The following is a 26,427-nucleotide window of genomic DNA, read 5'->3' as shown; positions in this document are numbered from 1 at the left end:
CTTGTACGATGTTCTATCTCTACATAGATTGCATGAATGCCATGTGCATGAATCGACGTTTGCCAGTGTCGTACGCCACTTGCTGTTTAGGGCTGCTTGGCAGTGTTGAAGGATCCATGCTGTTGCAAGAAAGCGCGGCCTTTGTCAACACGCTCCTTGGTGGCATCCTGACATAAGTTAAGATGAATACGTACAACATATGCGTCCCGATCCAGTGCTGGCCGTGTGGATCGAATAGAGATGCCATCCGACGAGATGGAGACACCTTTGGCCTGCTGTATGAGCATGAAAGGATCGTCGACATACCTCCAAGGACTGCAGCTTATCCTTCATAGCCTGCTTGGCGTCTCCTGAGTGTTGAAGACCCGTATAAATCGCGTACACCAAAGCACTAATCAGAATGAGACCAATCCAGTCACCCAACGTAGGCATCGTGCAAGTCAAGGACAAGACGCCCTGTTGCGTTCAACACAGCGGTAGCGGAGCACGGCCTTAGCTGACGTAATTGTCATTTGGCAGGCGGGCTGGCCGTCTGATGGGTGTCCTTGTCACATCTTCTATATGTGGCACAGATCGGATAGTATTACACGCTATGAAGCGAAGTGCTCTGAGAAATAAAACGCATCGATAGGTAAAAAATCAAATGAAAAAACAGGGACAGCATCGATGCATGAATCATACACACATGATATCATCATAATTTAAAGGAAATAGTCAGGGACGCGACGCGACACTAGTGGCTCGCCAGTACGTGGGGCAGGATCAAACTGCAAGAACGTGTATTTCAAGTTCTCGTCAATTTCCATAATCGCGGCTTGGTTGCCACAGCGGTAACAATAGTTCGGCGCTGAGAATACAGTCACCACATTGCGCTCCTGCGACCAGTTGAAGCCGTCCATGACCAGCTGGTGCGCACGCGCCACAAGCGTCAAACCATTGTTATGGTTGAACGCTTCACTAATGTCCTGACCAAACGTGTAGCCAGCACCACGGGGCGAAATACCCCATCCGCAGCGGTCATCAGGGTCGGACCACAGCAGGTCACACATCGGTCCCTCATGCGGCACCTCCTGGACACGGTCAATCTGGCGAATCTGGTCCAGAGAATCAATCGATGGCGACAGACCACCGTGGAGACAGAAGATTTGGTCATCAATCAACGCCGTCAGAGGAAGGTAATCGAAGAGATCGGTAAAGTACTTCCACACATTCGCGTTGCCGTATTTACGCAGGCACTCGTCGTAGAAGCCGTACACCTGAGTGATTTGACGCGACTCGTGATTGCCACGCAGGATGGTGACACGGTCCGGGTGACGGACCTTGAGGGCCACCAAGAGAGTCACTGTTTCCACAGAGTAGTAACCGCGATCGACGTAATCACCCATAAAAAGGTAGTTGGTATCCGGCGAGTTGCCGCCAATGCGGAAAAGCTCAGAAAGGTCATGGAACTGTCCATGGATATCACCACACACAGTTACAGGGCAATGTACAGGCTGCACATTGGACTCCTCCAAGAGAACATCACGCGCCTAGAGTGCTGTTAGCGGTCTGGTTTTAAGTGAACACACCTTCTCGCAGAGACGCTTGATATCGTTTTCACTCAGCTGTTTACACTCGCTGAGGTAGCTAATCCACTCGTCCTGCTCCTGAATATCCACCATACTGAAGCACCAACAATTGCCACCGATGCAGCGACGTAGGGTTTGTAGACAGCGGTGACCAAGACCTATGCGGTCGTCGCCGCGAGATCACGTGATCAATCACGCGGGTCTCGGCTGGGGCGAGCCGCCCTACGACTCCCTCTCGTCGCCAATTATGCTGCAGCGTGTGGCTTTCCAGACTATGACGCCGGCGATGCGCGCGGCCTCGCGTATGCAGACTCGTGCTATGTCGATGTCGGCAGTTCGCATGCAAAAGAAAACGCAGGCACAGCTTCCTAAGGGCACGATCGTGCCTGGCTCGAAGGTTGACCCTCAGCTGGGCGACTACCCAGCGATGCCGATGGAGAACCAGCAGTTCCGTCCGTACAGCCGTCATTGGTGGGATACACAAGACCGTCGTCAGTACGGTGAAACGGTATGTATACGTTTACATCGCCTAACATTGTAGCTCCACGAGCAAGACGATGTCTTGAACATGTGGTCGCCCGACGCTTACAAGACCCCCGGCCCTCTGGCGCTCCGCCACTTTTTGACGGCCGTGGGTCTCATTGCTGCGTTCTCGTACGTGGTGTACTCGACGGTGCCAGAAGCGCCCATGATGCGCAAGGTATGTTCAAAAGCACGAGACAGGGGCTAACAGCACAGACCTTCCCTCGCAACGGTCTGGCTGACGAGCTTGGCGGTCCGCAAGCAGCTGTATGTATACATGAGAAGGCGCTATGTACTAACCAAGTAGGCGCGCTCGGAGCAGGACGAGTAAGGAATAGCTGTCTCATAGGTCTTCCAGCGATCTGGGATTCAACGAGGATACACGACCAGCGTCGCGTCGCGATCTGGTAGGCCGAGGGACGTACGCTTCCTCATCCTGGCGTGGCTTGCGTTTGCGCATAGGTACGCTCGAGGCTGCAGGTAGGGCAGATGCCTCCTCGGCTCTTTGCCGCTCACGAAAACTTTGTACGACTTGCTGCAGGCGCGTCGACTCAAAGCGTCGTGCTGACATAGGTTCTGGGACATGGCCACCGACAAACCCAGCCTGGTCAAGGGTGGCCTGCACACGATGTAGCCTAGTAGTCTTGCGCTGCTGCTCAATCACTGGCAGGACGTACTGGTCTGTCTTGCTCGTCGACCAGTGCAAGTACTCGCCCAGGAACGAGCGCACAGCGTCCAAATCCGCTTGGCCCCATACAAAGGGCTCGTCACTCTCGTCCACGGTCGGGTGAACATAGGCATCGCGTTCTTTTGGGTCGGGCCAAGAGTCAGAGAGATGGACCTTGTTCCGCAGAGCACGCTTGATACGGCGTCGGACACTCGACTGTGCCTGCTCGGAATCAGCGCCGACCTGCACATCTTTCCACCAGGCGCGAAAATCTTCAAGTGCGTGCTTTGGAGGGAACAGCGATAAGATCTCCATGGCCAATACAGGCCCCACGCCAGTTAGGCCCTCTGTGTAGTCGCTGCCCAGCAAGAATGCCAGCTGAATGAGCCGATCTCGATCCAGGCCAAGCTCACGTTCCATGTCCGACAGGCGATAACATTCCACGGTTCGCCGGCTATTGAACATGTTGCGATACACGGGCGTCCCGCCAAACAAGAACACATCGCTATCGTCTGTAATTATCCCATCGACGAGCTGCTGCATGGCCAGTTGAGCACATTGTGCCTCCGCCTCCATCGGCGCAGTGATGTATGGAAGACCAAACATGCGCAACATCGTTTGGATTTCCGAGGTCATTTGCGACGTAATTTCATCTTCCGAGGACCGAAGTCGTGCATGTTCCTGACGCAGCGCTGCGACTTCCGCTGCGACTTCACGTTGCATATCAGGAAGACTTCGACCGGAAGCTGTACTTAGAAACGAAGCAAATTGCGACTGGTCCTGATCCCACTGTGCCCATTCCTGTTCTTCCTCCGCCTCGATGGCCTGTGTTTCTTGAAGCGAGGGAAGAGGGAATCCATCTGGGCCGACTCGTTCTGGCTCCGGCGACGGCGACCATGCCCATGGCGAGGAGGCTGGTGACGCCGACACTGAAGCATCCTTCTCACGAGGCGTGGCGGGTATAGCAGGCTGATCTACTGTGGGAGCTTGGCCAGCGTGTGAAGGTGTCGTCGGCGAACTCACTGACACTGCGTCAGGTGTGGCGGGGGTATCGATGCTGCTAAGATCAGTCTGTTTCGGTGGGCAGGTAGGCTCCGGCGAGAGGCTCCTGATCGTTTCAGGTGGACTGCTCATAGCCTTGGACGTGCCAAGCATGTCTTTCGTCGGTGTGCTGACCCATTCCTGTGATGGCGGGCTGGTTGCTCTCTTCCTGGGCGGCGTCAAATGCAGAGTGTCTTTTGATGGTGAAGCTAGGCCGCTGGAAGGCGCAGGCGGCAACAATGCCATCGAGTCCGAGGGCCTCGAAAGAAGCGGCAGTGGCGTGGGAGAGCGGCGTGGCGCATGGGCGACCGCTTCCTCTGCCTCTGCCTCCTCCTCTGCCGGCTCACGGAAGAGGGCTCGTGATGGTGGGACGACAGGGACGTGTCCAAGTACACGTTCTTCCCATGCATCCATACCAGCTTCTTGGCGTTTCTGACGTCGATGCTGCTCAGCACGGACACTCAAAAATGCCAATGCACGTTCTTTGCGCTGGACAGGGTCCAGGTCTGAATGTACCAAGGCATCCAGTTCAGGATCGGAGGCGGGGGGAGCAGAGGGGATCTCCACCTCTTCCATCTCCAAAGGATCCCAGTCCTCTTCGTCCTGCAAGTCTGGCTTACAGTCCTCGTCGTCGACCACAATCGCCTTGTCGCGTGACGTGCCAGCCTCCGGCGCGCCCAACGCAAACCCGCCATCGCCTCCTTCGATGTGCGTAAGCACGTACTCCCGATTCCGTGAACCTGCGACACGTAGAGGCACTTGGATGTTTGCGCTCCCGATTTCATCGGTCACCGTCAAGACTTTTTGTGTAAGATCGTTGCGTGTTTTCAAGCCTGCCACTTGGGCACGCGAAAAGTCGATGGGCGTAGGTGCTGACGCTAGCATATCTTGCAGTCGCTTGTATGATGTACCACGCGACTTGGCCCGCAAATCGCCAACCAGTTCATACTGCAGTTCGGGGGGTAAGCTGCGAAAGAGCTCAGAATTCATATCCAGGTCTTCGGGCGCAATGGAGTTCATAAGGGCACGTAATTCCGATTCAGTAGCAAACCGCAAGTCCTTGCGCTCAGAGAGTTGCAATGCTTCTTTCGGCATAGCCGGCAACTGATACGGGTCCTTGGTCACTGCTTTGACGACCGACTGAACGGTTTTCGACGTAAGTGGAGCCATACGGCCAGAGGTAGGTGGCGCATTGCTACGCCCCACCTCGTCATAGTACACTGTGCCTTCCTCTAGAGAATCAGATGGCCGTGACGTCTCGTTGTGGTGTTGCAATGCTGCTTGACGCAGCTGCGCGGCAAGGAGCTTCTCGGCAGTGCGTGCTAGGGTATCTGTAGCCATGGTTTTTCTCTGCTTGCGCTGGAGGAGAGTGCGCCGCTTCTGGACAGGCGCCCCACCATCAAACACAAACACCGGACGAATGCCGTAAAAGAGCAATTTCAAAATCCGCCATAGAAAACCGAGAAGGTGGGCATTGTTCAGAATCTTTCCGTCACGATCTCGCATTGCCATTTGAAAATGGTACAGCCAAATCGACGAATCAATCGCTAAGCGCTTTCCTTGCAGAGACTCCAGCCTTGAGTAAGTGTGCAGTGTACGTACGTGACAGGCCGGCCCACCGGCTGTAGCAGCTGCCATAGCCCCTGCACTCCCATCGGGTGATGGCGGCCGTGCGCGTAGGGTGCCAGGATGGCTATGCGATTTGTCAGCGTTTCGCAGGGTGGAGGCAGCGCCGCAGCGACGTCTGGGACGAGCGCTCGTACGGTGCGCGCGAGCCACCTACTTCGCCGGGATGCGCAGTGAGTCGATGCCTACATCGCCCATCGCCTCGGCGGCGATTGTCGTATTGACCCTTGTGGTGTTGGGTATGGGTCTCATGCCATTTTTGGCCGTGATTGCTCTCACTTGTCTTCTTCTGTGCCATCCCATGGTGCGCATCTTTTTGGAATTCGCATTGCCGTCGCATTTCCAGGCGGATGACAGTGCTTTGCGTGACAAATCTGCCGCAGACGGACTGCGCGGCTATGCATCTACGTTTGCGACGCGATCAAGCGAGAACCATGTGCGTGTGCCGGCCAAGGAGCGTATGACTTTGTCAACTCTTCCGCCTCCATTGCAAGGCGAGCTGCGGCACATCCTCACGCTTGTTCGCCGCGACTTTATCCAGTACTGGTACGATCCGATCACGTTTGGGAACCCCGAGTTCCCGAGCGAAGCGATTGCTAGCGCGGAGCATCTGCTGGCGCAAGTCGCGCTTCGTCTCGAGCAGTACAGCCGCGTGACCATTGTACGTCGACGTGTCTCACTAACTATAGGCTACGGAGCTCTCCCTCACAGCTCTCTCTGTGCTTGTTACGGCGCTCCAGAATCAGAAAGGGCAAAAAGATGGCACTTCTTCCGAAGGCCTATGGCCCAGTCCTGAAGCCCGCATCGCAAGCCTGCGTACGTCCATCACCACTCTGTTCCTTCAAAGTCTGCCGTCTGAAGACCGAACATCGCCGATGCTGGTGCACCTGCTTTCAGAAATTATGGCGAAGCAGGCATGGGAGACAGTGCAGTCCTGGAGTGATCCAGATGTAATCAACGGCTACATCGTGACGTACGGTACGCGCACGCTGCCTACCGCTGCGGAGCCCAGCGTGGCCAATGGCTCTGGGCCCACGCCCAAGGAAACGGCCCTGCCTTCGACCTCTACTGTGGCTACGCCCACCATGAGTGCCAATGTAGAGGACTTGCTGTCCGATTTGGATGGCACGTCAAAGTCACCCGCTTCCGATGCCCGTGGACCACCCCCTGATCTTCTTGGCGATATGGACGAAAAGATCGATGTGCCCACATTGTCCACCTCCGCCCCGGCTCCTACCTCGCCATCTGCGGGGATCGAGACAACTACGATGCCTTCATCCCTGCCACACGATGTGGAAGATATCCTTAATGTGCTTCGCGATCCTGACTCTTCGCGCCACCTCGCCGACTCTGTCGAGTCCTTGGAGGCCGATAGTACACCTACACAGCAGGCCAAGGCCGAGGATATCGTGCCTACCAAGACTGAGAGGGCGGACGACAACCCACAGGCACTTCCAATGAACATTCCTACGCCCATCCAGGAACCTGCATTGCCTCGCTCGCTCGAACAAAGTCGCGTGCCGCCCGAAAAGCAGGCGTACAAGGTACGCTTGCCTCGGAATGTTCAGGATGTATTGATGCAACGCGACTCAGACGTGTACGATCAGTGGTATACGTACCTTACGGGGGAAGAACATGGCGCACAACCCAGGGAAGGAGCGGTCCTTTTGCAATTGCATGCCAATTTGGTCGCACTCGACTCGTCCATGTCACATGCTTCAAGCACCTGGGATTTGTACACAAGCGATGTGCATGCTGTCTTGCAGACGACCAAGACGATGCTACCGTCCGGCCCACCCACGCAGCCTCTTTTGGACGCCATGTCAAGTATCTTAGACAAGGACAAGGTCACCACGGACGATATGGCTCCCTTACGTCGCTCGTTAACTCAACGTTTGCAGCAATTGTACAACGCGTACCTAGCCTCGCTCAAGGACACGGCCAAGCCATCACAACCTGCCTCCTCTGTTACAGCCACGTCGTCCCCGTATGAGCCACGCCGAAGTGCTCAGCGTGCAGCAGTGGTAGAGGCTCCTCGAACCATCACAGTGGTCGACGTGAGCCCCAATGCTGAGCATGACCGACCTGTGGATACCACGACACTTCAATTCCTCATTACGATGGAATCATCAAGAGAAGATGGTATGGGTGGTTATGCCGTTCTTCGTACGTGGGCGCAACTGGAAACGCTGCAGTCCGAGTTGGAGCGTATGTACGAAAAACGTCCGCCTGGTTCTGGTATGAGTGCACCGCCTCATTTGCCGGCTGTGAAACAAATGGCTAGCCCAGCGGTATGCCAAGCCATTCAGGTGTACTTGCAAACGCTCTTCCTACCGAGTGACGATGGCATGACCTGGTTTAGCTCAACACAAGCTGTCCAGCGGTTCCTCGATAAAAAGCGGATTGGTGACGAGGATGCTAAGCGCAACAATGTACTTATGTCGAATTTGAGCCGTACGCTCACGAGCAGCATTGTAGGCGCCGCAGACATTGGTCGGAAAGGGGTGGGTCATATTGCTGCGACGCCCTCTCGCGCCAGTCGTATCTTTGGATTGCGTCCTGATTTGAGTGAGACACGCCGCCCCTCCGCGGACCGGGTTGTGCGTAACGGCCAGAGCAGTGAGAAGCCAAGTGTGCCTGTGGTTCCCGCGCCCGCGCCCGCGCCCGCGCCCCCGCCCCCGCCACGTTCTCAGGAAGCCCCGGCAGTACCGCCCAGGTCTCAGTCCAAGTCGAGTGTGGATCGTGCAGAGCCTACGACTGGCACCTCCTCTACCTTGCCTTCCCTACCCGATGCGGAGCCGACAGCTGAGAAAGCACCAACGCCGGAAACGACCACGCGCGCCCCTTCTAAGCCGTCTACTGACCAGGAAGACCTTCCTTCCCCCCAAGATGTCAATGCACTTCTTACGGCCGTCTTTGCCGTGACGCGAGAAGCGCTGAATATGAACGAGGCATGGACGTTGCGACGCGGTATGCTACGTGTGTTGGAGCAGTTTCTGCGTACTACATACATCGGAACTGCATCCAATTTGTTGTCCTACTTCTCTAGTATGCTCTCGCTGCAGTCCCAAGTGTCTTGGCTCGAATTGATTCGTACATCCTTGTGGCCGGAAGACGTATGGAACACGGAGACTGCTCCGCCTCGTACACCCACTGAGGCACGGGCGCGTGCAGACGAGGCCCGCAAGATTGTGCTAAGCTACGTTCCACCGCAAGCCGCCTATGCGCTGGGTCTAGGCGGGAAGCAAGCCGTGGCGGATGCTTTCACGACGGTTCATTCCCTGGTCACGGATCCTGTGGTCGCACTCGATCTCCACTTGGCCCTGATCTTGCGCGTGCTGGACTTGGCGATGGGCACAGCATCGGGCGATCGGGCTCCAGCTGGTGCCCCCCCCTCATAATTGTTGCATATAGGTTTCCTAGTGGTCTTCCAACATGAGTGCAGATGCACCGCGTGGCGATGGCTATATCAACCATCCCTACGCCCCGCAGACGGATTTCCTTGATAATACAGTAACGAACCTAGCTCGTCCTGTGACCAATGCGATCATCACCGTGCGCATTATTAAGAATTTCGAGTACCGCACGATGAAGGCACTCGTTCTCAAAGATGTGGACCTGACGCAGCTCACGGCTGCGACACTGATTGATCGATGCAAGCAGGGTACGTATATGACGACTTACTCGACAGAGGTGGCCAAGCAGCCAGCGTTTAAGGCGTACCGCAATGTGATCAACTCGCTAGGTAGGTTACCATTGGGGCTCATCACAGACACACTGAAGCTCTACACACAAGCGCATGGGGCCAAGACGACCAACCTGATTATCAACCTGGATCATCCAGAGTGGATCTTGGATTCGAATGCTCCTACGCCGCTTTCAGACCTGGGCGTACAAAACGAGACAGAGCTCAGTCTCTTCCACCGCGAGGCATACGATGCGTTCCTTGCCCATCCAGAGACTCGTTGGGATGAAACTGGGTAGTTTACATAGAACTAGGCATGGCTATGTTGGTACGCACATCTGGGTCGCGGCATAAGTCGCGGAAGAGACGGCGCCATTCGAGCGGGTTGCCCTTGCTACGCCGCATCAGTACAAAGCTGCCAGGCTTCCCTGCAGCGTCGCCCAAATCCGATGGCAGCTCTGCCACGCGCTCCATACGAATTTCTCCCTTCAATGCACACTTGCGTCGATCCATGAGGCCGAGGCGGATGCGTACACCATGTGCATGTCGTAGGGTATCTGGTCCGGACGAGGAAGCAGTTGACGTCGCTTCGACGTCCTCAACGTCATCCATCCAATCTGGATCATCGCCCATAGCATCCACATGGAACTGGGCTTTTTGTTTATGCAGCGCTTGCGATAGTATGTGCGCCATCGACGCGGGATCAGCGGCGGTGTAGAAACGTGTAAGCTGCAAAACCATTCCCATCGGCGCTGCTGACGACTGTGTAAAGTAGCCTAACGCCTGCGTGAACTCGCCGCCCATATCGTCACTCTGTGTGCTGAGATCACGCGTGCGTCCAGGCACTTGCGATGTTGTCATGAGCCTGCGTCGTGCGCCCAACGCTGGCTGGGCAGTCGACGACGGCATGGTATCATCGGCACCCCATGCCAACGACGATCGCGAGGCTAAGGCGTCAGGCTGCGTCAACGAGATGTTTTCAGGCACAGGGGCACGCTGACCGTCGCTGTGCAATGATACATGCATATCACCTGAGACCATGAGACCGTACAGAAGACGTTCCGCCAAACTCACAGGATCGTTGCACTTGCCGGACGTGAGCAGACTGTTGGGCCGTGTAAACCATCGATGGCGCTGAATTTGCGCGAGGGTAATACGTTTGGCTGGATCAGGATGCATCATCTTTCGGAGAAGAGAGAGCGTATCGCCACTCAAACGTGTCCATGGATCGACGCGGAATAGTTCGCCGGAGAGGTACGCTGTGTACTCTGGGCTACGCCGTGTAGGTTCATCCCATGGGGTGTTCCCGACCAGCATAGCAAAAAGGACCACACCGCTGCTCCATACGTCCACTGGTTCGCCTTGATACGGCCGTCCATTCATTTCCGGGGCAATGTAGGGCAGACTGCCACACGTACCATGCAGCGTTCGTTCTTTGCCTTTGTACTTGTACACACTGCACAATCCAAAATCGGCGATTTTCAAGTTGCCCTGCGCATCCAGCAGCATATTTTCGGGCTTGATATCGCGATGTGTCACGCCCTGGCCGTGGATGTACACCAAGCCGGCCATGAGCTGCGTAAAGTAGAAATGCGCCAAGTCTTCGTCGACACCGACATCAGGCGCTACATGTCAGAAGTGAGAAACGTACCAATCTTGTCAAACAAATCGCCGCCTGCACATAGCTCAAGGAGGATGTAGAGGCCACGTACATAGTTGCTGGGCGCCGAAGACCCGACTGCATACTCGACCGAGCCTAGAAACGCCAGCACGTTTTTGTGCTTCAAAATACTGTGAATTTGCACTTCTTTTTGAAGCGCACGTCGGTCTATAGGCTGCTTGTTGCTGGTGGATACATAGGATACCACTTTGACAGCTGCCTGAGGGTGGGCCGACGACGAAGGGTTCACGGCGCGAAACACGCTACGTGTGAGGGGAAGGGGACATTACGTACCGTGAGAATCCGCCACCGCCTAGAAGCTGTACAATTTGGTAGCCCAGGACAGTAGGGTACATCTGCCCTGTGGAAGATGTTGGGCCCTGCATGGGCATCGCACACGTCCACACGCGTCAGGGGTGGGGGAGAAAAGACGCCTGCCTGTTGCCTACGTACGCGACACAACACCGCACCTTCGCACCGCGTCCAGTGGAGGTGGAGCCATAGCAGCGCCGACATAATTCCCCGGCGACATGCAACGTGCGCAAAGTTTGCGGTGTGGAGGTCGATGCCATAAGGGGCCGAGACCCGTTGGCGGTGGCACGCCGCCGCTTTTTTGGGTGCACGTCCACCATTGCACGGCGCGGCACTGTGATCTCCTCCTTGTGTGCGCAAGGGATTCCGGCGCAGCGCATCTCCGTCGTGGCAGACGCATACGGCGTGAGATATGCCCACAGACACGTCGGAGAAGGCGCAGGCGAGTGCGCTGCCGACGGTCGAAGCGCTTGTCCACCGACGACATGCGGAGAAGGAGCGGCAGGAGGCCCTCTCTCCGACACAGAGCCGTCCACATGCACGTGGGCGGAGTCAAGATAGTACCATGTCCGTGTCTTTGGACCGCTCGTCGCGCGCAAGTGTGCCGCGTGGCGTCTCGAGTGTGATTCAGCAGACACCCAAAGTGCTCGTCCTCGATCTTGACGAGACGTTGATCCATTCTACCCTGAGCCCCACGCCTGGGTGGGGCCTATTTCACGCACAGAACCAGGTCAGTGTACGGCTGACCAATGGTCTTCTCAATATCCTTGGCCTGGGCTCCACGATACCTCCGCATGCGCGCTTGCAGCTGCGTACCATTGAAGTGCGGATTGACGGGCGGAGAGTCTGTTACCAAGTCTACAAACGGCCCTGGGTCGATTATTTCCTCCGCAAAGTAGCCGCTTGGTACCAAGTGGTGATATTTACGGCGTCCATGAAAGAATATGCCGACCCTGTGATCGACTGGCTCGACGGCGGGGAAGGGCTGATTAGTGGGCGTCTTTTCCGCGAGTCGTGTACACTACGTAACGGATCCTACCTGAAAAATTTGGAAGTGGTCGAGCGGGATTTGAGCCGTGTATGCCTGGTCGATAACTCGCCCATGAGCTACATGCTGCAAGAAGCGAATGGCATTCCTGTCGAAGGATGGACACACGACCCCAACGACGAAGCATTGCTCGACTTGCTTCCCATGCTAGACGGGCTACGATACGCCAGTGATGTACGACATATTCTCGGACTCCGGGGCTTTTGATGTAGAATAGAATAGGACATGGATTCGAAGGGTAGTGCTATATATCCATCAATGCGACACTACGACGAAGACGAGGACGACGAGCGCTTCTCATCCAAGAACTTTTGGACGCGGGCTGCACGCTCCGCACGACGCTCAGCAATGGCCGAGAGAATGTTGTTGTGGCGCGCCGTAGGCACCGAGCGCTTGCGCACCATGAGCTGCGCACTAGGCTTGCCTGAGCTCGCCTCATCGGGCGCACCGGCACTCTGGGCCTCCCAGTTGCGATCCATCGCACGAGAGAGGTCACGCACCGTCTTGTGGCTACGCCAGCGGCGGCCCTTCGTCATCTTGAGTAGCAGACGATGCTCCTCGTACATCATCTCCTGGCTGAACAGGTGCGAGCGCAAAAAGTCTTTGGTGAGGCCAGGGAACACAAACGGCTCAAGCAAGCCCACCTCAATCTTCTTGAACGTGCGATCACGGCCGACCACACGACGCATCTTCTTCGCACTGAACACTGTACGCGAGCGGTAGACCATCGAGCGGGCCCACGTCGTGCGCAGACCGTACACAGCTAGCAGGTACGAACGCAGCATATGCTTGTGCATCGAGAGTGGCACACGGAACGTCGCCTTCCACACATCGTACGCCTGGCCCCGTGGCGTATGGTTGCGTACCAGACGCACACTGACATTCGGAAGGAACGTCAACGTACCAGCACGCTGGGGCTGTGCGTACCAACGCGGCGCCGTCGCACCCAGCAGACGCGTCGTAGGCGCATCGTCAATGTACACCACCGAACGATCACGCAGACGCCATGCGGTATCAAACTCCACGCGACGCTCTTCGGGCGTCATGGCTTGCCAGGCATCCCACGCACGCGTTTCTTCCTGCTGCTGCAGAGCACGGCGCGCTGCCGTCTTGCGCGTGCCTTGTTCCCGCAGCGCCTTGGGCACGGCAGCGCCAGGGTAGCCCGACGAAAAGCCAGATCGCCAGCCAAGGCGACGTGCACATTCATATGTGACGCGCACTAGCGCCTGCTCGCGCTCGTCAGGCGTCATAGAGGCCCACATCGGCTGCAATACCACGTCCGCCTGTTCATCGGCATCCATCGCATCCCACATGGCCAGGGATACGATACCTTGCTCCTGCTCCAGCGAAGAGCGCATCTTCTCGCATTCACGTTCCAAAAAGGCTGACACATCGCCACCTACACGCTCCGACGAAGGAAGCCATCGCCGCGAACGTGCTGTGCGATATTGACGGGCCTCGTCGTATGCGGAAGCGAACCAGGACGGCATCGCAGCTTGCGCTGGGTCCGTCACGTATTCTTCCAGCTCCTGACGCTTCGATGGCGAGAGCCAGAGCCATCGCAGCAATTGCCGTGCACGCGCAGGCTCCGAGACTCGCGGCGTAGTAGGTGGTACAACAGCGTCAGTAGCCACAGGCGTCTCCACGGTCGTAGTGGCTACCCCACGCACAGCCGAGTATATAGGGCGCGCAGCATTCCTAGCCACGCGAGAGCGGGCTACAAACAAGCCCTGCATACGCCGCGCGAGGACCGACATCGACGACGATGAGCCGAGCCGCAAGACGACACCGAGGTCTTCTTTTTCGTCACGTGATACTGAGGGGGGAGTGGATGCGGCCCTGTGGACCTGCTTGATACCGCATGGATCCGTGGGCGAGTGCCTGGGACGACGCAGCGCCGGCCCCCACGGCAACATTGCCTGTGAAACTCCATGAAGAGGGTCCTACTGACACCCTTGCTATGGTCACAACGGCCGGGTTAGATTTGGATCCATGGGGCGCACCCCAGGATACCTCAATCACAGCCAAGCCACAGCCGACCTCACCTGCCACTGTACCTGCGCCAGAGCCAGAGCCAGAGCCCGAGGCGGTATCAGCGCCGATCGTAGACACAACTGTCGATCCATGGGGCGCACGTTCTGCGATGGAGAGCGTGGGATGGCATGTAACAGAGTCGTTGCCTACTACGACGGCCGTCGATGCACAACTCGCCTCGCTGGCATCAGCCTCGATGACGATGCACGACAATGTATGGGGAGGAGGCACGACTATGCAGACGGCATGGACAGACGAGAAACGCAGGGAAGAGGAAGACAATGTCTCACAGTCGGACGATACAGAGCCGGCTCACTCAGAGGCTACAGAGCAGGGACAAGATCCGACGACAACCGTGGCATCGCTACCTACGCCGACTGCCACTAACACTAACGAGGCTGCAGCTTCTACAACCGATACGACGTCTGCGGCACCTGCATCTACTTTCTCACGTCTCGGTGCTGCGGTCTCAGAATGGCGGCGATCACGCGCCACCGCGGCCCAAGAAGCCAAGGCGTCGGCGGAGGCTGAGCAAAAGCAAGGCTGGAAAAAGGTCGATAAGCCAAAATCAAATGCTACGAGCCGCCTAGCTGGTCTCTTCAAGCGTGGATCTAGCTCCGCTACGACCTCGCCCTCACAGACACCCACACGTGCACGCTCGCCCAGCCGCCCTCCTCCCGCCCACGCAATAGAGCCCACCGAACCTACGTTGAATGCGGACGATTTATCGTGGCTCGATGCGGCAACCTCGAAAAAACCTAGCAAGGCGCCAACCGCTTCTACGCACATGCGGCGGTACGATGGTACAGCCTACGATCCAGATCCACGCTATGCCTACGACCCACCCGAACCCTACGACGTCGAGCAAATCGAAGCCTCTACACGTGCTTCCCCTGTGCGTCATGATCCTTATTACTACGACCCGGAGGATGATACAGATGAATTTGGAGAAATGCAAACGTATACGGGCAATGTCGATGACGACGATGTGCCATTGGGACTTCGATATTCCGACCACGAACCCAAGATACCAACATACACAGATGCGCCACGACCCACTTCGACCATCCTATCTGCTCCACCGCCTGGTGGACGGGCATCGCACGCCCGGAAGCCGATGGCGGATATGGACTTGCTAAGCTCATCCCCACCCATGACCACCCCCACACCCTCATCCACCATTACGAAAGTACCGCCGTCGAAACCCACCAGCACTGGCGGCACGTTGACACATGCAGATTTGGACTTTTTCGAAAATCTGTAGGTATATAGAGCAGCTACTTGCTTCCCTTGACTTCTTTAAAAAGAACATGACGTTTCACTTTGCGTAAGCCGCGCACAGTAGCATAGACGTACCAATTGGATCGTATTTCATCATGCTCAGCCGCTCGGCAACGCGGAGGCGGCGTGTCGTGTACATGTAGCCTGTGCCAGCCGTTGATAACAGCCGCGCAATTACGACGCTAGCATTAGAGCAAATACGTTCGTACGTACCGTGCCTTGGACTTGACCGCCATCGTGAGGTAGACTGTCCCCAGCCAATACCACAAGGAGGAAGGGAGAATGGAGGTACGATGTCCACCTTCTTCGCCTCCATTATCACGTGATGGGCGTGGGTGGACGGCAACGACGCGCCGCACCGCACCGTCGCACACAGGCGCGTGAAACGATCGAGCGCATCGTCCTGTGCGTGTGTGTGACGGAGCTGGTAGCAACATGTCGGCACCACGCGATGGTGCGAAGAGTGGGCCTCGTCGTGTGCGTGAGGAACGTGCGCCGCGGATCCCCCTCTCGATGATCGATGCACCCACGCAGCGATTTTACGCTGTGGTCTTCTTTGCCAGCGTCCAGCTATGGAAGCTTTCTCGTATATGGTCTGCCTATGGCTGGGGCTCTGTACCAGCCTCACGCGGATGGCTAGACTGGTGCGACCCTAGCTCATTGTTTGTTGCATGTCTGCTTGATTTTACTCTGTGCTACGGGTTGTATTGGCTTGCCATTCCCGGGCGCCGTCCCTCTATGGCCCCAGCCGCTTCCACCGCCTCCTCTGCACGTCCTACGCGGCCATGGACACTTTGGCACTACCTGGCTGTCTTTGCGGTACTCCTTTCTATGGACATTGCATTGCTGGGGACGAGTGAGACTTGGTCCATGTGGGCTGCGCTATGGCCAGGCCCTGCCGCTTGGAGTGTGGGCGAGCGACGTGTACGTTGGCAGAATACCATTCATCCACAAACGTATATCTCAGGCCAACACACCATCCATATTGTGCCGCCAGGTACGGCACGTATGGCGCCGGCCTCGTCGTGTATGTGCATCGGGCCTTCGTCGCCCGAGGTCCTCATCCCCATCCTCTTTAATGAGACGGTCCCTGCTCAGATTACCTATGAAGTGCAGGATTTTGTGAGTGGCGAAACCACTGAGCATGTCGTCAAGCACCCCAAGACCAGCCCCATGACCCATACCGCACCGTCTGACACACAACCTGATGTGCCTCGAGGCGCGCGTGCCATGTCGTTAGCGGAGCGTAAACGTGCACGCAAAGCAGCCAAGCAACGCGCTAAGAAAAACAAGAAACAGAAATCCCAGCTATTAGAGACGGTGCACTATCTGCGTGTATCACAACAGGGCCGAGTGCGACTCGTGTCAGTGCTAGACAAGAACGGCCATGCAGCACAGATCATGTCCGAGTCGATGGAGTTGGTCGCTTGCCCTACGGCGCATGTTGTGGCGTGGCCTACGGATGCATGTCCTCATGATGAGGGCATGGCGAAAGTCTCGATGCAAGGCACACCACCTCTGCACTTGGACTACGAATGGACACACGATGGCCAAACCACAAGTCGTACCCTCACGCACGATGCGCCCTCCGCTCATAACGCTACCATTTCATTGAACTTTGCACGGCCAGGTACGCAAGCATTGCGCCTGCTTCGCATTCGCGACGCGTGTGGAAACCAGGCCAAGTTGGAGTCAGAGGTCACCATGCAAGTGCATGCACGCGCGCAGGCCCGCTGGGATGCATCCCAATGTGTACCTGGGCGACCTTTGAAGCTCTTGCGACATGGCCCACCGCTGGATCTACGTCTGCATATCACGCCGATGGAAGCCCAGGCGCCGCGCAATGCACTGCCCTCGCAATGGGAGGCGCATATTGCGTATGCCCCCGATACAAATGCGACCCTGCCTACACCTTTGTCATCGAAAGACGCATGGGACAAGCGCGTATCCCTCGCACCTGGGGAACACCGGTGGCGTGTGACACAGCCAGGCACGTATGCCTTGCATGGCCTCACGTCAACGCACTGCCGTGGCGCCGTGCAGGCGCCATGGACCTGTGATGTGATTGATGTTCCCCCTCCGTCGGCTGTGATCCACTTTGAGAGTATTAATGACCCATGCGCAGGCACTGTGGGTGTGAAGGCGCTTTCTGTGCTGGAAGGTGAGCCGCCGTTCCGATTGTCGTACGAGATACAGCGTGCAGGCCAGGCACCTCAGCGTCATGTACGCGTAGTACAGGCGCAGACGCGGGATGAGCTCGAGTTCTGGCCGAATACCGAGGGGGCAATTACCTATCGGTTCCTGTCTCTGGACGATGCGAACTACCGCGGGGTTCCCCTGGATGGCCCCACCTTTACGCAGCATGTTCATCCAATGGCCACAGCTGAATTTGTTGGTACGCAGCGTGGTGGCAAGGACAAGGACCTCGTGGTGAGCAGCTGTGGTAAGGCTGATGCTGTAGCCGATGTCCTCTTCAGTGGTACAGGGCCGTACGAGCTGACGTATGCCATTCGTGGTGCCGCCAATGGGGCTGTGCAAGAGCACACTGTGACACAAGATGTGGCAGGCCGTGTAAAGCTGCCTCTCGAAGTGCCAGCCGATGTTCTTCAGCACCATGGTCGAGCTACGGTCTCGCTGCTGCGCCTCCGTGATGGAAAGGGGTGTGAGCGCCGTTTGGCGACGCGCGACTTGCGTATCGATGTGCACCAATCGAAGGCAGCAATTGCGTTTGCACGGACGCATGCCGTCGTGCATGAGCATGAGACGGCGCACATGCCTCTACGTCTCGAGGGCACAAGGCCATGGCAGGTAACCTACAAGATGATCAGTGACGATCCTGCACAGGCAGAAGAAGGTGTAGCTACGTTGCACGATGCCAACGAATCGCTCCTACTCCCTGGCCCAGGCATCTATGTCTTGACAAGTGTACGTGATGCGTACTGCCAGGGCACAGTATTGGCAGAGAACACGGCCGAGGTAGTGGTCCGACCACGTCCTCATGCGTCGTTCGCTGGCCAAGTACAGACGAATGGCAGTGTTTTGCTGCCGCCTGTTTGTCAATCGACGCCGTACCAAGCCCTGTTGCACACAACCGGCCAACCGCCTGTGGATGTGACATACATCCATCGCTGGCCAGGCTCGTTGCAAGGGCCTGTTCAGGTGACAAAGCACTCGCTCTTGACGACAGAAGCCGAAGTGACTCTGACACTGGATACCAGTGTGCCTGGGTGGCATACCTACGAATTGGTCGAGCTGGGCGATGCCTATTATGGACGGACACACGCGGCTTCTACCTCGCGCCTCGAACATGGAGTGTGGCCGCGCCCCTCTATCAGTACTGTGAAGCAAACCAAACCTTTCATGGCGTGTGTCGGCGGCGTCTTGGAAGCAGGACCAACATGGCAGCTGCAGGGCACTCCGCCATTTGTCGTATCCGTGGTACTCATGCCAACGCAAATTGAAGGCAATGCAAAACCAATCCGCTTTACCCAACAAACCCGCTCTCACACGCTGCAAGTGCAGATGATGGAGCCGATTGTAGCCTCCGGTCGATGGGCCTTGCATGTGGAGCGTGTTGAGGATGCGTACTGCGTGCAAGAGCAGCCGGATTTGACGGTGCCGATTCAAGTCGTGGAAAGTGCAGGCGTCGTGCCTGCTACAGCGCGCACAGACTACTGTGTGGGCGAACGCATCGACTTTATCTTGCAAGGCACATCGCCATGGACAGTGCAATACGCGTTCAACGGTAAGATGTCGCAGCTGACATCCCGTCAAGCTGAATTTACGCGTATGGCGGATCGTCCTGGTGTGCTAGAGGTGCTAGGAGCTGTGCACGAATCCAATGCATGCCGTCATACCACTGAACCCTTGACATGCAAGATTCATGCGCTGCCAAGTGCCCACGTCTCTGCGGGAGCCCATACCATTGAGTCGCTCCGGCAAGGCGGTCAGGCTGAAATCGCGTTCCACTTGTCTGGCGAGCCTCCCTTTGCGTTTACCTATCAGCGCACAGAGCCTGTGGACCTACATATGCGGCCCAAGGTCTTGGAGACACATACCGTGGATCAGTGGTACGATAGGGAGTACCGCATCCCTACCACGCAAGAGGGAACTTGGTCCGTCTTATGGATTCAGGACCGTTGGTGCCAAGTGTCGTTGGGCGAGACCAGCGGGCCGGCTACATGGCCAAACGCTATGGCGTAGTCACACTGGGAATCGAGTAGTACATTTAGATTTCCTATCAACAGCTAGCAGATGCTTAGCTTACCACGTACAAAAAGGAATCAACGTCCTAGTATCGGTCTAGTCAAAGCTGTGCGAAACTTTGTGAAAATGGTATGTCCGTATCTGTGTTTCCATAAAGTATATATACCATTTCCCAAGTCACTACGCAAAAGGTAGAGTTGACAGAGAGCAGATGTGATCCAACATGCTAGCCCACGGCAAGCAGACAGACAAGCAACTTGCGGCCTTCTGCTTCTCTGCCATCCCGTAATATGCGATCAAGGGTGGGGCTGGAAACAAAACCAAGGAGAGATAAAAACGATTCACTAGGCTGAAAATGTTGGCTGCGCCCAGGATGAAAGAATGGGAAGACTGCTGGGCTCTAGATCATTCAGAAATCCAGGACCTGAGCTCACAGGCACTGACGAGCTGTACAATCCCAAGCCAGCCACTAGACCATCAGCGTCATGGTCCAAATCACCCTGCTGCATACTAGGCTCCAGAGTATCAAATGACGGTGGTGCAAGCTGGGGCGAAAGAGGAGAGATACCCATCGGCATATTTGTGCCGGCAGCACTCGCTGTGGTATCCTTGACAGGTTGGGTATCGACAGAGGAAGGAGTGGTGGAAATGGCACTTGGCAGCTGCTGATCGCTGAATAGCTTCAACGGCGTTTCCAAAGTGGTGTTCACTTCAAGTGGGTCCACCAAAGTGGCTTCCGAAGAAAGAGAGCCAGCTGACATGGTTGACAACGTGGAACCAACTTCGCTACCAAACGGCGGCTCCGATGGCGATAAAGTTCCGTCCGCCCAAGGCACTGTCGGTGACAACGGAGACTCATTCTTTGAGGGCAACGAGGTGCCCATTTCGAACAAACTAGGATCTGCAGAGGATCGCAGAGATAGGATCGGTTCTGTAGAGGGAGGCATCGAAACTGTGGCCAAAGATGCTGCATCCTGCGACGAAAATGACGAAGACATGACCCAGGGCATAAGTTCTTTTGTGCTGGGCACAATGGTATTTGTCGACGCTGCATTCGTCCAGGCAGCGGTCATCGCCGCCTCAGTAGGCGCTTGAATTAAAGCGGGCGCCACCTCCGTAGGCGTGGCATTCACGCCCAAACCTGACACTGCAATGGGGAATGTGGGCTGCTGTGCCGCCTTCGAAGATGTCAAAGGAACCTGCGGCATAGAAATAGCCTTTTTATCGTCTTGAGAACGTTGCGCATTGTTCGGTTGAGCGGAGCTGTTGGCTGTAGCAGAGGCAGCCAGCCTAGCAGCCTTGCGCTCACGACTTAACCTCTTACGCTCGCGCGATAACAGGTTGTCTTGCTCAGACACACGCTCATATTCACACTTTCGCTGCAAACGTGTGCAAGTATAACAAGAAGGCTGGGCTCCGTCGCAACGAATTTTACGATGCCTGCAATGCACGCAAGCCATGGCAACACGGCATCGAAATTTGTTATTTGAGTTTCCACGCTGGTTGGAGTTATTATCAGAACGGTTTTCACTCTTGTTCGAAGCCGTGGAATCTCGTGCATTTACTGTGGCCGAAGCTTCGGACGTACGCCCCAACAAGGTAGCTGAATCGCAGGTAGGATTCACACTGGATCGTGATACATTGGCAGCAGCATTATGATCCTGTGCACTAGCTACTGCAGAAGCAGCCATATTGAAAGTAAGGAAAGTGAGTTGCTTTAGTAGAGGTAGGGATGAAGAGTGATCCAAGCGCAACAAGGTCTATCCTTTAGAAAAAAAGTTACAAAACCTAGAACACAATTGCGATAAACACGACCACACCAGCTCACCAACGACTCTGTATGAACCTGATACGTTTGGCCTTAGTTTGATAGCCTGTGTTTGTACAAGAGCTAGTTTTGAAACCTAGTATCCCACTGATAGCTTGTTGAGTACTTGGGAGGGGCGTAGTGCGCCTTTGGCACCAAATGCCCCTCCAGCGTTGGGTCCAAGCACGTGGACATATCACCTTCTGAGTGTCACCATGCAGGTTCATCAAGTAAGCAAGATGCATTAAAGCCGCCAATCTCTTCCTTTTCGGCCAATCAGTATGTGGAACCGAACAGAGCTTACGGTGTGACCGATATACGTCAGGCTTGGCCTCTACAATCCCTTGCCGAGGGCCGACAGCCGCGTACTTTGGCTTTTAGACTGTAACGCTTATCAATCTAGAGTTTCTGCGAAGATTTTGCCTACGCACGCTGTCCAACGTCTAAGAAGAACCATCTCCCATACTGACCCTACATGTTGCGTCTATCGAACATTGTAGATCAATTGCATGCATTGATAGGGGATGATGTGGATGTTGGAGGAGCACATACTGCTTTGTTGGTGAACAAGCAATCATCGGATATTTATGCCTATGCCAGTAAAGACGCGTTGCCCGTGCAGCTGAACGACCAGCATGGTCTCATGAACGATCTTCCTGTATCACTGACTAGCCCGGAAGATTACGCCCGTCGTTTAGCTGCTGTGGCAACGGCTTCTTGGCGAGAACAACATACCCATGCGAACGATAAGCTACGCTCATCTCGCCGTCGCCTTACGTCGCCAGAACGGAATCTTACTCGACGACTAGATGCCATGGTAGCTCGGGATATGGGTCTTCACAGAAATGGTGCCACTTGGCAACGCGGTATGGGGACGGGTGGCACGTCCGACTTGGAAGAATGCGCCATATCGAGCCCTGAAGGTGATGCTGGAGATGCCGACCTAGGCCCTCCGGTGCTTGTTGTATGTGAGTATGGACGCATTGTAGTAGCTTCGGTCCGCATTCCTAGCCTACATGGTCAAGAGAAACAGCGGTTACGTCGTGGACCAAGTTCGCGCGTATCGCGGCAAGGATCGCGCCATCAGTCCTTTACCAACAACAGCAACTCGTCTGTGCCTGTGGAAGTATCTGCTTTGCGCCAGTCTGTGTCACGTCATGCGCTGTCAGAGGATGCCATGGACCAAGAATTCTCTACGGAAGAAGAAACTGATATGGACTCCATGCGATCGGAGGGAGCAAACTGGAAACGCGATGCCGTACATGATACGCCCCTACTAGTTCTATGTGCACCTCAAACCGAAGAGGACTCTAGCGTATCATGGCAGACGCTTCTGAGCCAAGCCAACATTTATGCAGAGATTCAGAATTCGTTATCTCTGCAGCGCACGTTTACATCCATGGATGACGCACCTGCGCCAAGCCTATCGGAGAAGGAGTCACTATGAGCAAAAAAATATGGCACGTGCGCTTTCTTTTCTCCATACCCCCTCCACAAACACGTCAATGTACATGTCTCTCCACAAATGGGCATTTGCCAAGACGCCCTGACTTTTGTAGAAAAATACATTTGAGCTTAATATATATCATCACGTGCTCGGCAATTGCATTCGCGCGGTGGGGTGCATGGATGGAGAGTGTACACCAGAGAGGATGGTGCACGAGCCATGTTCAGTTCCGGGACGTACCTGTTGGGTGATCATGGTACGTGGTATTCAAACATCTTACCAGAAGGGGGTGGCCGGCTCAGGGAAAACGACGATGGGAATGGCATTGGCAGAGAAATGGCAGGCCCCTTTCCTCGACGCAGATGACGTGCATGCACCCGAAGCGCTGGAGAAACTACGACAGAGCATTCCGTTGACCGATGAAGATCGATGGCCATGGCTGGATCGTGTCCGAGTAGAAGCTGAGAAGCTGTGTGCACAAAGCCCGTCAAGTTCAGTAGTGGTGGCCTGTTCGGCGTTACGTCGTGTTTATCGCGACATCCTGCGCGCCTCGTCTGTCATGCAGGTCCTCTTTGTGTATATGGACTTGGATGCCACCGAACTACAACAGCGGCTGGAGCATCGGGTCGGTCATTTTATGAAGGCGGACATGTTAGCCTCTCAGCTTCAGACGTTGGAAGTGCCGGATCCACGAGAAGAAACAGATACGATTGTGGTGCCTGTGATGCCAGGGGCTTATCCTTCGGTCATCATGGAAAAAATAATGGAGATGTACGATAAAAAAAAATAGCCATGAAAGAATGTAGTGTGCGAATCTATAGGTAGGTCTAGTAGGGTTCTGTACACTCAATAGTTATGGTTTGTATGCGCGAGGACCATACGTTGATCGAGGGGTATCGGTGCGCGACGCATGGCCACTGGACGGCTCAAACTGCATCGATCGGCGTACTGGGGCGATATAGCTGTCCCTCACAGACGAACTATGGCCCGGGGTCGATAGGGAGGCCAGCATATCTGTCCCGCCTTGGGCCGGTGGGTACGGCATGGGAGGCATACCCCCCGCCATGGCCGAGGACGAGAAAGGCGGGATCGCATGCTGTGCATATGCCTGGTAATAGGCTTGTTGCGCTGCTTGCATTGCCTGTTGCTGAGCATACATCGCCTCGCGCGACATGGTAGGCGGCATCATCCCCATCATCATCATCATTTGCTGCTGCTGCTGCCAGTAGTACATGTTCATGAGCATCTGCTGTTGCTGCTGCTGCTGCTGCGCAGAGGAGATGTGAGATAGAACACTTTGCTGTGAACGAGGGGTACTCGCCCCCGAAAGGGGCCGCGCGCGCATATCTCGTTCCCCTTGCGGGACACGCCGCTCGCGCGAATGAATCGCACCCATGAGTCCGGCCTGGGGAGGTGGTGGTTTGGGCGGCACATGCAACAGTGCCTGCCCACGCTCCTGCGCCTCTTGCTGGCGTGCACTCTTTTCCAGCTTGTCCTGCGACGCAGACGCCACTAAACCGTGCGCATAGGGCGCAGGCGACGTACGATCAGCGTCCAGCTTAACAAAGGTAGGCCGGGGCAAACTGGTATTGGACACATTTTTGGAACGAAAACTCGAGGCAGAGATGCTTGGTGGCATACTGGTCGGCCGTGAGGCGTTCGTGAAAGTCGTAGAGAGGCGACTGCCATGTCCCTGCGACGAGGAGGGAGGCAAATAGCTGCTTTGGCTCATAGCGGTGGGCAGCGAGGTGTCTGGCGACGCTGTCATCGGTGCGGCATACCGCATGGTCGGCGCACTGGCGGTACTGTTCGCCGTCACATCGGCTTCGTCCTCATCGCGATCGACCCAGTCATGCGATGCTTTCGGCGTAGCGCCTGGCGTACGACCAGGACGCGTTTGCGCTTGCGTCAGCGGTGTCATCGCGGTAGAGAGTCGCGCTTGTGACTTGCGTCCAAACGAGCTGGGGTACACCACAGGCGGCGAGGAGGGACTCGATGCAGCGGGTGCTGGTTTGGGTGTGGCCTCGGCCGTGGGCCCTAAGCCATAGGGATCCGGCGCGCCATACATGGTCTCATCGTCGGCAAAGTCCGGTACGAGATCTGAGCTGGGCGTCGGCGGAGGTGGCGGCGATTTGCGCACAGGGGTAACGATCGCTTGCGATGCTGGCTTCCTAGGGGACGGCACAGACGGCACTAGATCGTCATCGTCCGTGTCGAGATAGTCTTGGACCAGGCGCGATTCAGCGGCGCTCTCCGAGGAATTCGAGACGACCCGGGCCGTACCGGGCTGCGACGTAGGCGGCTGTGTAGGTGCCACATGGGTATGAGGCTCCGTCGAGGCTGGCGCAAGGAACGAGTAGGAAGAGGGAATCGCCGGAGAGAGCGACGAGGTCGAGTCCATCGTGGGCGAGCGGACCACTGACGATACCCTAGGAATCGGCAAAGGGCGCGACCCTGACGCGGTACGCTGCGGCGCCGCCTTGGGCACGACACGGACTTGAATAGGCGGCCGAGTGGACGCAAACTGGTCCGTCGGTTGGTAGGCCGTCGAGGTGGTCGTTTCACGTGACGTAGGTCCCTCGGTAGAGCCTGGCGGCGTGGGCAGCGTAGGTGTCTCTACGGCCGGAAACGGCGCTGTTTGCGGTTGCGGTAAGGGACGAGAGAAGGTCCGTTTCGGGCGTGGCTGTGACGTGTCGACATGCGGCGATCGCTCCTGAATCGGAGGCAATGGGGCCATGCTAGCAGACGGAGGCTCAGAAACTGGCCATGCATAGATCTGATCATGCCGGGGAAGGATAAGGCCACTTGGCGACGTTACCGGCGACACGGCCACCGGTCCCACAGGCGTAGTAGCAGCTGTGCCTTCTGACGACGCAGAGGCAGCGGCGTAAGCAGGTGCCTGCGGCGCTTCTCGCGCTGCCGGCGTCGTCGAGACTGGCGAAGCGACGACGCGCTGCTCATGAATCGTGCTCATCGGCGACGTAGCACTAGGCATCGATGCGACAGCAGGATGCACAAGCGATGGAGAGGCTGTAGGCCATGGAGCATCCGTCGATACGGCAGGCCGCGGCGGGAGCGTTGTACGCAACGACGATGTCGTCTTGGACACAAACGGATTAAAGTCCTTGTACGCCTCTTCAAAGGAACCTGTCGTAGGTGGCGGATCGCGGGGCTTGTACAACGCCGCGACGGCAGAGGGGGCAGGAGTCGTGCTGGACGGCTCGTAGGTCGCCTCGGCCGCCTGTTCGTATGCAGCACTTGCATCGTACTGGTACGAGTCAGTAATGCTGCCCATTGAATCGCCACCTTCGTCCGCAGGTGGAAGGGCTACCGGTGCAGCGCTAGCCGCTGGCTGGGTCGTTGAGCTCGGTGCAATGCTTGGCTGCGATGACGGGGCCACTGATGTAGGTGCCATATCCGGCGAGCTTACACGCAGCGCCTGGAAATCTCCAGCAGTCAGAGTCGTCCGCTTGGTATCACGCACAGGCGGTGCCGTATCGGCCACAGCTGTGACAGCGTCAGG

The 26,427-nt window shown here is 56.3% G+C and overlaps 13 protein-coding genes across 13 annotated transcripts; 8 read left to right on the top strand and 5 right to left on the bottom strand.

Moving 5' to 3' along the window:
- Positions 1 to 86: 86 nt before the first annotated feature.
- On the bottom strand, positions 87 to 432 carry Malapachy_2895 (hypothetical protein; the record flags this gene model as incomplete). The annotated part of the gene is made up of 3 exons (XM_018137379.1): positions 87 to 167; positions 195 to 272; positions 307 to 432. The coding sequence occupies 3 exons, from the start codon at positions 430 to 432 to the stop codon at positions 87 to 89; spliced, it is 285 nt and encodes a 94-aa protein (XP_017990117.1).
- A 269-nt stretch (positions 433 to 701) lies between these two features.
- Positions 702 to 1,661, bottom strand: Malapachy_2879 (serine threonine-protein phosphatase pp2a catalytic subunit; the record flags this gene model as incomplete). Its single annotated transcript, XM_018137365.1, has 2 exons — positions 702 to 1,529; positions 1,569 to 1,661. 2 exons carry the CDS (start codon positions 1,659 to 1,661, stop codon positions 702 to 704), a joined length of 921 nt encoding a protein of 306 aa, XP_017990116.1.
- Positions 1,662 to 1,728: 67 nt separating this feature from the next.
- Malapachy_2905 (nadh dehydrogenase 1 beta subcomplex 8) lies at positions 1,729 to 2,421 on the top strand (the record flags this gene model as incomplete). The annotated part of the gene is made up of 4 exons (XM_018137389.1): positions 1,729 to 2,076; positions 2,110 to 2,268; positions 2,307 to 2,357; positions 2,398 to 2,421. 4 exons carry the CDS (start codon positions 1,729 to 1,731, stop codon positions 2,419 to 2,421), a joined length of 582 nt encoding a protein of 193 aa, XP_017990109.1.
- Positions 2,422 to 2,433: 12 nt separating this feature from the next.
- Malapachy_2878 (rad2-structure-specific nuclease of the nucleotide excision repairosome) lies at positions 2,434 to 5,453 on the bottom strand (the record flags this gene model as incomplete). Its single annotated transcript, XM_018137364.1, has 2 exons — positions 2,434 to 5,374; positions 5,401 to 5,453. 2 exons carry the CDS (start codon positions 5,451 to 5,453, stop codon positions 2,434 to 2,436), a joined length of 2,994 nt encoding a protein of 997 aa, XP_017990106.1.
- A 137-nt stretch (positions 5,454 to 5,590) lies between these two features.
- Positions 5,591 to 8,825, top strand: Malapachy_2898 (sorting nexin-13; the record flags this gene model as incomplete). Its single annotated transcript, XM_018137382.1, has 2 exons — positions 5,591 to 6,085; positions 6,114 to 8,825. The coding sequence occupies 2 exons, from the start codon at positions 5,591 to 5,593 to the stop codon at positions 8,823 to 8,825; spliced, it is 3,207 nt and encodes a 1,068-aa protein (XP_017990115.1).
- A 34-nt stretch (positions 8,826 to 8,859) lies between these two features.
- Malapachy_2886 (hypothetical protein) lies at positions 8,860 to 9,408 on the top strand (the record flags this gene model as incomplete). The annotated part of the gene is made up of 2 exons (XM_018137372.1): positions 8,860 to 9,088; positions 9,116 to 9,408. The coding sequence occupies 2 exons, from the start codon at positions 8,860 to 8,862 to the stop codon at positions 9,406 to 9,408; spliced, it is 522 nt and encodes a 173-aa protein (XP_017990102.1).
- Position 9,409: 1 nt separating this feature from the next.
- On the bottom strand, positions 9,410 to 11,125 carry Malapachy_2881 (camk camkl chk1 protein kinase; the record flags this gene model as incomplete). The annotated part of the gene is made up of 3 exons (XM_018137367.1): positions 9,410 to 10,734; positions 10,761 to 11,032; positions 11,064 to 11,125. 3 exons carry the CDS (start codon positions 11,123 to 11,125, stop codon positions 9,410 to 9,412), a joined length of 1,659 nt encoding a protein of 552 aa, XP_017990105.1.
- Positions 11,126 to 11,493: 368 nt separating this feature from the next.
- On the top strand, positions 11,494 to 12,336 carry Malapachy_2885 (nif-domain-containing protein; the record flags this gene model as incomplete). Its single annotated transcript, XM_018137371.1, has 1 exon — positions 11,494 to 12,336. The coding sequence occupies one exon, from the start codon at positions 11,494 to 11,496 to the stop codon at positions 12,334 to 12,336; it is 843 nt and encodes a 280-aa protein (XP_017990103.1).
- A 59-nt stretch (positions 12,337 to 12,395) lies between these two features.
- Malapachy_2891 (putative mitochondrial ribosomal protein) lies at positions 12,396 to 13,886 on the bottom strand (the record flags this gene model as incomplete). Its single annotated transcript, XM_018137376.1, has 1 exon — positions 12,396 to 13,886. One exon carries the CDS (start codon positions 13,884 to 13,886, stop codon positions 12,396 to 12,398), a length of 1,491 nt encoding a protein of 496 aa, XP_017990118.1.
- A 104-nt stretch (positions 13,887 to 13,990) lies between these two features.
- Malapachy_2900 (hypothetical protein) lies at positions 13,991 to 15,427 on the top strand (the record flags this gene model as incomplete). The annotated part of the gene is made up of 1 exon (XM_018137384.1): positions 13,991 to 15,427. One exon carries the CDS (start codon positions 13,991 to 13,993, stop codon positions 15,425 to 15,427), a length of 1,437 nt encoding a protein of 478 aa, XP_017990098.1.
- Positions 15,428 to 15,769: 342 nt separating this feature from the next.
- Positions 15,770 to 19,647, top strand: Malapachy_2897 (hypothetical protein; the record flags this gene model as incomplete). Its single annotated transcript, XM_018137381.1, has 2 exons — positions 15,770 to 15,849; positions 15,876 to 19,647. 2 exons carry the CDS (start codon positions 15,770 to 15,772, stop codon positions 19,645 to 19,647), a joined length of 3,852 nt encoding a protein of 1,283 aa, XP_017990119.1.
- A 2,285-nt stretch (positions 19,648 to 21,932) lies between these two features.
- Positions 21,933 to 22,904, top strand: Malapachy_2902 (hypothetical protein; the record flags this gene model as incomplete). Its single annotated transcript, XM_018137386.1, has 1 exon — positions 21,933 to 22,904. The coding sequence occupies one exon, from the start codon at positions 21,933 to 21,935 to the stop codon at positions 22,902 to 22,904; it is 972 nt and encodes a 323-aa protein (XP_017990110.1).
- A 219-nt stretch (positions 22,905 to 23,123) lies between these two features.
- Positions 23,124 to 23,694, top strand: Malapachy_2906 (gluconokinase; the record flags this gene model as incomplete). The annotated part of the gene is made up of 2 exons (XM_018137390.1): positions 23,124 to 23,160; positions 23,207 to 23,694. The coding sequence occupies 2 exons, from the start codon at positions 23,124 to 23,126 to the stop codon at positions 23,692 to 23,694; spliced, it is 525 nt and encodes a 174-aa protein (XP_017990107.1).
- Between the last annotated feature and the right edge of the window lie 2,733 nt (positions 23,695 to 26,427).

The sequence above is a fragment of the Malassezia pachydermatis genome, assembly GCF_001278385.1.
Source record: "Malassezia pachydermatis strain CBS 1879 chromosome Unknown scaffold12, whole genome shotgun sequence".
Classification (NCBI taxonomy): Eukaryota; Fungi; Basidiomycota; class Malasseziomycetes; order Malasseziales; family Malasseziaceae; genus Malassezia; species Malassezia pachydermatis.
Note: the sequence above shows the minus strand (reverse complement) of the source record. Positions and strands in the feature narration are given on the sequence as shown.